The sequence below is a fragment of the Empidonax traillii genome, unplaced genomic scaffold (assembly GCF_003031625.1).
Source record: "Empidonax traillii isolate 1590-97213 ecotype Southwest subspecies unplaced genomic scaffold, ASM303162v1 scaffold27:size3997909, whole genome shotgun sequence".
Taxonomy (NCBI): Eukaryota; Metazoa; Chordata; class Aves; order Passeriformes; family Tyrannidae; genus Empidonax; species Empidonax traillii.
In genome coordinates, this window is record NW_020955220.1 from 2,364,023 (window position 1) to 2,374,013 (window position 9,991).

The 9,991-nt window shown below is 35.7% G+C and overlaps 1 protein-coding gene across 1 annotated transcript in view; it reads left to right on the top strand.

Annotated features, from left to right (window-relative positions):
• The window catches only part of KNDC1 (kinase non-catalytic C-lobe domain containing 1), a 57,154-nt gene that overhangs the window by 23,573 nt on the left and 23,590 nt on the right, over window positions 1-9,991 (top strand). Inside the window, 2 exon segments of the mRNA XM_027908869.1 lie at window positions 2,105-3,163; window positions 8,671-8,705. Of these exon segments, the coding sequence (XP_027764670.1) occupies window positions 2,105-3,163; window positions 8,671-8,705 (1,094 nt within the window).

Below are 9,991 nucleotides of genomic sequence, written 5' to 3' on the forward strand. Positions count from 1 at the left end.
ATTTTTTTTTTTTTTTAAGAGGGTTGGGTGAATACACTGGTGGACCTAAATATTTCATTAACTGTTTCTTCCCATTTAATATTTAGTTTACAAAGAGAGAGTCATTAGACATAAGAGCACAGGCATTATACTGTGAAATTTGTATGATGATTGAATTGCATTTAAGAAGAGGATGGAGGGAGCCATGCCACAGAAACATCTGTTCCACAGCATGTTCAAAACAATGCTGTTCAAAGCATTACTACTAAGCTGTTTTTCTGTAAATATGTAAAAACTTCGTAGTATTTCATTATATATCTTTATTCGAATTTGTATTTTATTCTATTTAGCCTCTTATTTTACCTTTAGTTGTTGGAAAGAATTTGAAACTGTATAGGATTCTTCAAGCTGCTGTTTTCAAAGAATTTACATTCTGTTGGCTACCTAATAGTGTGTTATTTCACATTAATATCTGAAAGTTTAGCTTTAATGTTTTTGCAGACTTTGAGAATGTAGCCATAGAATAACGGTTGTCCAATGTGACTTTTCTTGGACTCAGTTTTTCTACTCAGAATAGTGCTATCTACTTTTCTGTGGGGTTTTTTTGTAGGTTTTTCTTCTTCCTGAGCTGATAGTGTACAGTGGTCTGTAGTCCCAGAAATCTATTGCTGAACCAAAAAGAATGTGTGTCAGGGCTGGTCTAGGGTAATATATTAAGGTCACTTTGTGTGTATGTTCTTTTCTGTTCCTTTTCCATTGGGTGGAATGGAGTTGGGGAGCTATATGGAGGGAAAACCCATAGGCATTTCTAGGGATTTCACTGGACACCAGCACAGCTGGACACCTGATTCCCTTTCTCCTGTCCTTCCTTACTCCAGTGTGTGAACCTACAGCACCAATTTCTTCCTTTCACTCACAACAGCAGAAGAGCAGTTGACTAAGTTAATGGGAAAGAGCATCTCCTCGGAGCTATGTGAGGAGACGGTGGGATGCATTTGGAAATGCAGCTCTCTGCTCCTTCCCACCCAAAGGGACAGGTTTTTAAATGTGTGAATATCTGTAGTTAACTGTGTGTGAGACCAGTGCTAATGCTATCAAATGGTGCTCAGACTAGAGATTAGAGATATGAAGTACTGTTACTTCTTGTGAGCTAATAAAGATGACTTTCTCTAATGGAGAATAGTGCTTTCTAGATATTTGTATTTTGCAGTTTTTAAAAGATCCAGGGTTTACTTTTAATGTAATTTCAGGAACATTCATCATCCTGCCCATGTCACTCAATTCAAGTGAATCACTGGCTGTTTAAAAAAGTACTCAACACTAGCTTTTTACATTTCAATATGTTATTCATAAAGAATAAAATTCAAGATAATTTTTATCAGTTGTTCTTGGTGTTCTAACTGTAGGCTAAAACTTAAACTGTATTAAATGATTTCATAATAGCCCATGGTAAAAAACAGAAATTAATTCAACTACATAATAGAAACACAGTATAATGAATAGTGCAAGAAAGACCTCCAGTGTAGTATAGTATAAATTCAGATGCAATGTGGGAGTTCAAATGATTCACTTTAGTCAAAATTCACAAATCTATTCATTATTATTCTTATTATTCATCATAATAAGTATTTAATGTTAATTTTCTCTAGAGCATTTTGTCATTATGTGAAGAAAAAATGAAGATTGCCTCCTCAAGTAATATTTGTCGAAGCCTCTCTGCTGTTGGAAGAAGAGTTCTTTCAATTGAATCATTTGGTGCTTCTCAAGGTAATCTTAAAATGTATTTAGTCTAGAACTTTAGATTGCCTGACATACAGAATGAATTTTAAAAGACTGTGTTTATGTGTTTTCCTGTTATAGGTTCCTTTCTAGATTTCAAAGAGTCATTATTAAATATTTGTAGGTTGGGGGTGGGGAGTAGGGAACATACAACTATTAATTAACATAGTTAATATATTTAGAGTGTCCTTTACTATTCAGAGTCATTTGTCAGAAATAGTTAAATTGTTCAACACACTGAAGATACATAACAGCAGTGGCAGAAAAATCAATATAAAGATTTACTAGAAAAGATTAGAAGGTTTAAATGCACATCTAATATAAACATCTGGTTTTCTTCATCTAGATGTCTGTGATAGCATGTGGAAGGGAAGAATGTGTCAGAGAAGCTTGGGATCTAAATTGTATTCAAATGAGAAAAGCAACATAGCAGGTGATTCGTCTGCAGTGGAAGATGTGACGACTACCTGTCATAACAACTCTTCTATAGTTACCATGGTGACTGGCAGAGAAAGTGGTTTAAAGGAAATGCAAATTGATCTGGATAATGAGAAAACTCAACATTCTCAACTTGCAACTCAAACTAAAAAGAGCAAAGAAGAGGACAAACACGCAGTGTATACTGACAGCTTTGCTAGTGTTGCTTTGGATATAAAATCATGTGTTTTTGACCTGGAGAGAGATGGCATTTTTAAGAAAGGTTCTTTGAGAAAAATTAAAACCTTTCCAAAGCTACCACTTGAACCTGCAGATACAAATAACTTTTTAACATCTGTAACCAACAGTGGACCACTAGCTAGGAAAAATCACTTTCTAAAACAAGAGTTACTACCTCTAGACAATAATAACGAGGTTGCTTTTTCAAAGGGAAATCTTAATTCATTTGCTATTAGTAGTCCACCAGAAACAGAACCAAAGAATCACCAGGTTGATGATCGTCATTTAGAAGCTCCATGTGTATGCACACAGGTGTCTGGCTTGAATCTAGAAGAACACATGTCACTTATTAATGGTAAAAAGATAGGTTTTTCTTCATCTGATCACAAAGAAGACTGTTCTGGTGCTACCTGTCAAATGCTAACACCAGCTGGTATGCTAAAAGGCCCAAATCAGTCAATTGCTGGAGCAAAAATGCTAGACAATTACCTGGCATTGGAAGACTCTTCTGAAACTTTTCAAGGGTCAAATGAAAATTATGTACCACATTTTAACAAGATGGATTCAGTGTTAACAACAAAGCCCAGTGGGAACAGACATGGATCAAACCTAATTAGGTCACCAGAATTAAGCAACGGTGTGATGAGTGCAAACAATAATGAAGATAATCTTTGTGGAGGCAGAGGTTCAGAAATCAAAAGTAATGAGCAGGTAGTAAAAATAAAGTCTTCATTATATAGTTGCTGTAGTCACTTATGTGGAGATGAGATGACTTAAATACTGTGTTATTTCTTCCCCCCTTCATCCCCTTTAGCATCCTGGAAAATTGAATTTTGCTAGTCTGCACACTTTAAGAGTTAATATTGGAAATATGGTGATCCTTTTTCCCTCTTTAATGAAAAAAAAAAGTGCTGCAGTGAAATTTATGCTACTGCAAAATCAACTTCCATTTATATGTTTCTTTTTTTTTTTTTTACAAATGTAGTATACTCACTAGTGTGTTAAAACAGCATTACTTACTAGTTGACTACATTTGTAAGAGAACCATGACCAAAGCATACGTGTATTTTTAACCCTTCATGTTACTGTCAGTGCATAAAGTTCACTACCTTAAAGTGAGCCTATGAGGTGCTTATGAAAATTGCAGAATTCCTAACTGTAAACCTGACTTCATTGGAATCATTGGCAGTATCCCATCTGCTTCAGGAGGTGAAAGAGTCCACTTTTTTTTTTTAAATCTGACATGTACACTTGAATTTTTGAAAATTGTACCTATGCTGTATTTGTTCTGTGTTCTTAAATTGCCGTCTCTATGTTTGTTATGTATATTTCGTTATAGAGTTCGAATATGTGCACAGTATGATGAATATGTTGTCTCATGCATAATCTTTATAAATAGCCAATTATGAGAGGGAGAATCTACCAGAATTTGTTGACAGAGCTTTATAGTATGGTCTCCTCTGCTCATATTATATATCTCAGGGTGGACAAGTTTGGTCTCTGACTAGATGGTTTTCTCTTGTGCCACACTCAGAGTTGTAAACAAGCCCAGTGATAGGGGAGCTGCTGGCTGAAACTGCAGGATGGTTTATGCTTCTCCAGCCTTGCTGTGGCTTGATAAAAATGAGCGGCACAAACTTCACTATGTGTTTCCAGAAATTATGCTCAAGTGAAGATCTTGGGTTTTTAATTTGCTTGTCTTCGTGCAATTCAGCCTTGTTCTCTTTGCCCAGTTGCCCATTTTCCAGCCATCCCATGCAGTGGCATCCAGGATTATATTCAGTCTTTATCCATCTGTCTTTTCACCTTGCCCAAACACCTCCACTGGAGCAGTAACCTATGATTGCCAAGTGTGTAAAGAGCCTTTGGTTCATCGTAGCTAAAAAAACTAGTGCAAAACCGAAGATTCTGTCCTAACTTCTTTTTTTCCCTTTCCTGTCTCTTCTCCCCTCAATAGAATATGCACTTATTAAATTCATAGTTCAGTATAGTAACTATGGATAAGCACCACATGGCATGAGTTTGCTCTCCGAGGGGGTTATTCATTGTATGCATATCGAATCCTTTATTTAGTTTTTAAATCCTGCAACTGCATTCTTCTTTTCAGACTCTAAAAAGTGATTCCTTTATTGTAGACAAATCCTTTTTTTTATCTTTTTTCTGCCATCACTTATGAACATAAATCGAGTGTAGTGATAGGGGTTCCTTTCTAAGGAGGAAAAAAAATGTTGAAATGAAACCTGTATTCTGTCCTTACTGGATTACCAGAGCAACTGTATAAGTCTGGGTATGTGAAGATAGTTTCAGGAAAATAATCTTCTCTAGAATTACGGTTCCATAAAGTTCTTGCATGATTTAAAAGCTATAACAAATCTGTTTGGTTTTCCTGCAGCAGCACTTAAAATTGGCACACAGAAAGTAAACCAAAGTACATCTTCACGTTATTCTGCCATGCTTCTGAAATCCTCTTTTTCTTCAAATATTTAATCATCAATTTAAATGAAGTGTTCTTTCAGTCTGAACAGAATTTCATTCTTCCAAAGGTTATCCTGCTCCTGCTGAATTCATGGGACAATCACAGTGAATTAGAAAAGGCAACTCTTATTCCAGGTACCCTAATAAGCAGTGTTGTGATATATATGATCTGAAAGGAAGACAGCAGGGTGGTGGTTCTCTATGGTATCAGAGTTTTACAGCTGTCTTTTCAGTAGAAGAAGTGTTTGATAGAGTCATTCTCTATATTCTCTTTTTTAGTAATTGATTCCAGCAAATTTTCAATTTCTGGCACATAAAAATATTATGCTCTTTAGTAAAATCTCTTTGGTCTTAAAACAAAAAATGAACAAAAAAAGCAAATGTAATAAAATCTTATTTAATTATTTAACTGCTTTAGGGAGAAAAAAAACCCCTTTAAATATATTAATATCTGTGAGCAACCCCTAGACTTCTGAAATAGCTTCCTGAAATGCTGAGTTTCTAGCCTGGTAATCTTTCTTTGTTTTCTGAAGGAAGGTTATTCATTTTTAGAAGTTATTGAACTATATTGCAGACTCTATTACAAGTCTTCTTAGAGCAGTGGAGGGGGTAAATGTTTTCAGCTTCTTTTTTTCCTTTTGGAGAACAGATTTTATTCCTCAGGTTTCTGAAACAGCAGTTTTTGCCTCTGTTACCTGGCAATTGCAAAAAAGAAAAACCATACTGTGCCATCCCTTATGTGATGAAGGTACAACTGAAGTCTTTCTCAAGTTCCCTTTCATTTCTTTGTGCCAGAATTTTACCAAATACCTAATTTTAGTTTTTAGTTTTCGAAAACATAAGTCTGAGAGTTTGTTCATTTACTGCAAAAGCACAAGTGTGAAGCCCCAGCTAATGTGATTTCTATCTTCTGGGGTAAATAGAAAATACCTCAGAAGATCTGCCGTGCTGCTCTTTCACTAGTTTTCTATAACACATTGGCATGATTGCAGCATGTAGAGCTTTTAGAATAATATGTTTAGCATCTCTTTCAATATTTCATGTTCTTTAAAAAAGGTGCAATACCAGTCCCATCCGGTTGAAGATCAACCTTGTCTACTCTGGAGAACAGACAGATTTTCTTGCCTGTCAGTACTTCTCCAGTGGACATTATTTTTCTGATACTCCAACACTGCTTCTTAATGTTGTGTGCTTTACTGCTAGTAAGCATTACTAAAAATACTTGCTTGCTTTTGTCTGGCTACTGCAATGTATCTTGTGAGGGTTTTCATAGTAATTTTTATAGTTTTGCATGCCATAAATAAATATTTTTCACTTCAAGTTTGAGTGGGGATCTTTTATTTCTCTAACCAGTTTCATTCCAATCAGGTGTGTCTCATCTCTAATCCTTTTAAATGTTTTTCTGTAATTTAAATGCTATGGGCTTTGCTTGGGAAGGGTTAATGGGAGCCTGGCACATGCAAGTTTGTTTCCTGTTGGTCATTCATACCCTGTCAAACATTAGAGAAGTGAAAAGCCATGTAGCTAGAGGCTGACACTTTAACACGGGGGAAATAACACTTGAAGGAAAGAAAAGTTGTCAATTCCCAGAATAGTGCTTACTAAGAAAGAATGATGAAAATATTTCTTTGGCTGTTTAAAAGGTGCCAGCATTATGTTCATGAAATAGAGTATGTTTGCATAGTTTGAATGCTTTACTAAAAGTTGAGTTTTACAGTTCTGGTATCAGCAGTTAAGTAAAAGATAAATGATTTTTGCAGAACTGCCAAAAAAAGTCACTTTTCCAACAAGTGAGGTTTAAAGTGCAAGGCATAAAACGCAATGGCCCCAGTATGCAGCTACGAGCAATAATTGGTCATTTGGCTTTTTCATATTTTCTAACAAAATTTCGGTGCAGTGAAAAACATTTTCATATCTTAAAAACTGACATATATCTCAGTTTGGGAAAGGTCTGGTTTAGAACATGTAAAAAATCAGGAAGGGGCATTGGATCATAAATTTGTTTCCTCTTCGGTGCAGTTTCACTAGTGATAATATATTAATGAATGTTTAACATCAATATTAAATTAATGTTAATGACTTCAATGAAGTGGACTTGAGGCCTTATGAATGCTTAACAATTGTCTTGAGCTTGCTTTGCTAAAATATATGAATAGGTAGTTAAGAAACAATGCATGCTACAGGTGCTTTGCTTAAAGATTTTTTTTTTCCTTGGTGGCTAATTTGGGATATTTTGTTTTAGGGAATAGCAATAGCCATGAATCAGAGACTTGCATGTTAAAAACTGAAATGACCAAACCTGAGACACATGCCAAAATAAGGAGCTTTACACTTAACAGATTCAGTGGAATTAAATGTGCATTATGTTATATACACCTAAGAGATGAGGTATGAGGTACATTATGTTAAGTACCTTTATTTAAGGATTGAGACTTACATAAAAATTGCCTCCTAACTTTAGGCTGAGAACTGTATTATTTTTCCTTTGAAAACTGTTTTAACCAGACTGCACGTGTTTTTTGTCACATATGCAAATGTGTGATGAAATATAACTTATGTACCTTGACTACATGGGATAACTGCTACAAGAAGCATAGGTCCTCAGTAGGTCTCAACTTTCAGTTTACATCTGAAGTCTTCCACAATTCTCCTTCTGGTGTCAGAAGTTGAGAATTTGAATTAGGACACTAGAAGAATGACTTTCTCAGATATTTCTTTTCCAGGAAAATTTTGATATGGTCAGGGTGGGGAGAGACTTTGAGTAAGAGACAGTAGCAATGCAGGTAGTTATTAGCATCGAAGAACAATTAGCATACAAATACTAGGTAGCAATATTAATATTTGAAGTTTCTTATTTCTCTAGAATGCTTGCCAGAGAAACAATGAGGATATACATTTAAACAAAGTTCACCAATATGTAACCACATCCTTTTTTTTCCTGATTCAGATTGATTTGGCCGTTTTGTGGATGGCAATGATTCTCACTTCTGCTAAGATTTGCTTTTCCTATATACTTTTTTTTCTTCCAAAACAGAATTTTTCTGGTGCCTCTTCATCCTCTTATTTTATTATCAATCATTGACACCTCTTTCTTATAAACTTTGCTGCTGCTCTTAGAGTTTATTCCTACTTTGCTGCTGTGCTTAAATTTCTGTCTGCCATTTCTTTCTTACTCCAAAGATCTTGGATATCCCAGAATTGATGAGAAATACTTTTCAGCTTTCTGCTACACAACTAACTTCAGTCTCCAGTTTAGTGAGAGATTCTCCTTGGCCTTGCTAGCCATTTGTCATCTTCTCCTGAAGTGAAAGGGAGTTGGAAATGCAATAAGGGAAGTCCCATCTTTCTTCTCTGCAGCTTTTAGAGCCTCTAGAGACAAACTTCAAGAGGAGGGATTTCTTACAGAGAAACATGTGGCACTGGTGTGTACTTATTACAAAAATATTCCCAAATCCCAAAACCTTCTTAATGTTTTAGTCAGTCTGTGAAATTTCTCTTACGATTTCTGTCCATTCATGTCAGCTGTGCAGGGTTGATTTGAAGATTTGACTGGTCCTTTCTTTGTGAAGTGTCTGAGTCATCCTTGAGAACCAGGGTACTGTGGAGGGGGAAGCATAGTGCTGATCAAGGACAGTAATCTGTCAACAATATGAAGCAGTATCTTGTATGTTCTCTAGACTAATTCATTCTTTTGACTGTCTGTCCTTTTCCTTCCTGCTGTGTGATTGATGCCTTTTTATCAGACAGTTCAAGAGCTTACTTTTTTAGATAAAGTAAAAGAACCACATGGATGAAAGGATTTTGCACTCTGGGGTGCTGGTGATAGCAGAATTTGAGAATGAAACTGGATCTTATCACCTGGCTTCAAATCTATCTATGCTGAAGTTACTAATTTTTGCAGTGTGTTACAGCGGAAGATAGAAGAATAAAAGCACCAACTTCATTTTTATCTGTTGGAGATAGAATATAAAACATTGTCAGTAAATCAAAAGGTGTGTTTCATGGCACATCTTGTTAAAAAATTATAGTTTGCCTAGTTCACCTTCAAAAAATATTTAAACAGTACAAACTGAGAGTATTTGTGTTCTTTGAGAAGGTATTCTGGTTAGAATTAAACTATCAACACAAAGTTCCAGCTACAGAAATTAATGTTTTTTTCCCCCATAGATTGTACTGATGCTCTTTGTTGATCTTTATGAATTCAATGCAGTAGTTTATGTATCACCTATTTCATGATAAAATCCAAAGAGCACCTCACTGAAGAGTATTTCCTAGACAGGATCATGAAAAATTTACTTTAGTAAATGACAATGCAGAGGCTGATTTGTCAAACTAAACAATGTACTGCCACTGTGTGTGAGAGGGACCCTTAGTCTATTTAGATTTTACAAATACTGATTGGGTTATAAAGGTGTCTTTAAAAATAACAGAACTGTTCAGAGGGGGTTTTGTTTGTCTCCTGTGCTTCAATTTTGTATTGAGGTAGTTTTGGTTTAGTTTGAGGGGGTTTGGGATGTGGGTTTTTTTGTTTGTTTGGGGGGATTTTTTTTGTTGATTGGTTGGGGGGTTTTATTTGGTTGGGTTTTTTTTGTTGTTGTGGTTTGTTTTTTTGTTTGTTTGTTTTTTTTTTTTTTGCTTATTTTGGGTTTTTTGGACAGTAGGGGGAGATTGTTTTTTCCAGAGTTAATCCTGAATTGCTTCTGGAATTCTTTTTTCAGGCCAGTTCAAATGGCCTAAATTTGACTAATTCAGAACTGCATATGCAACAGAAAACATGCTATGCCCTTTTTTAAAATAGATAGATGGGTCTGCTCAAACTCGGACATTTCTGCCTACAGTGCATTTTTAGTGTACCTTTGTAGGTGAACGGAGATTGTAAAGTCCAGCTGATGTCAAGGGCCGCTACCAGTGATAAGCTTTTCCATTAGTGTGGTTTGCTGGGGGAGATGTCTCTGAACTGCTGTCAGTGTCAAGTTATTAGATTCACACAAACACACACCAACCACCAACACCCTACCCCCTGCCAAAAACAAAATCACAACATGTAAAACATGTCTCTGAAGAACAGTAAGTTTCCATGGGGCAGTATCTTTGTCACAAT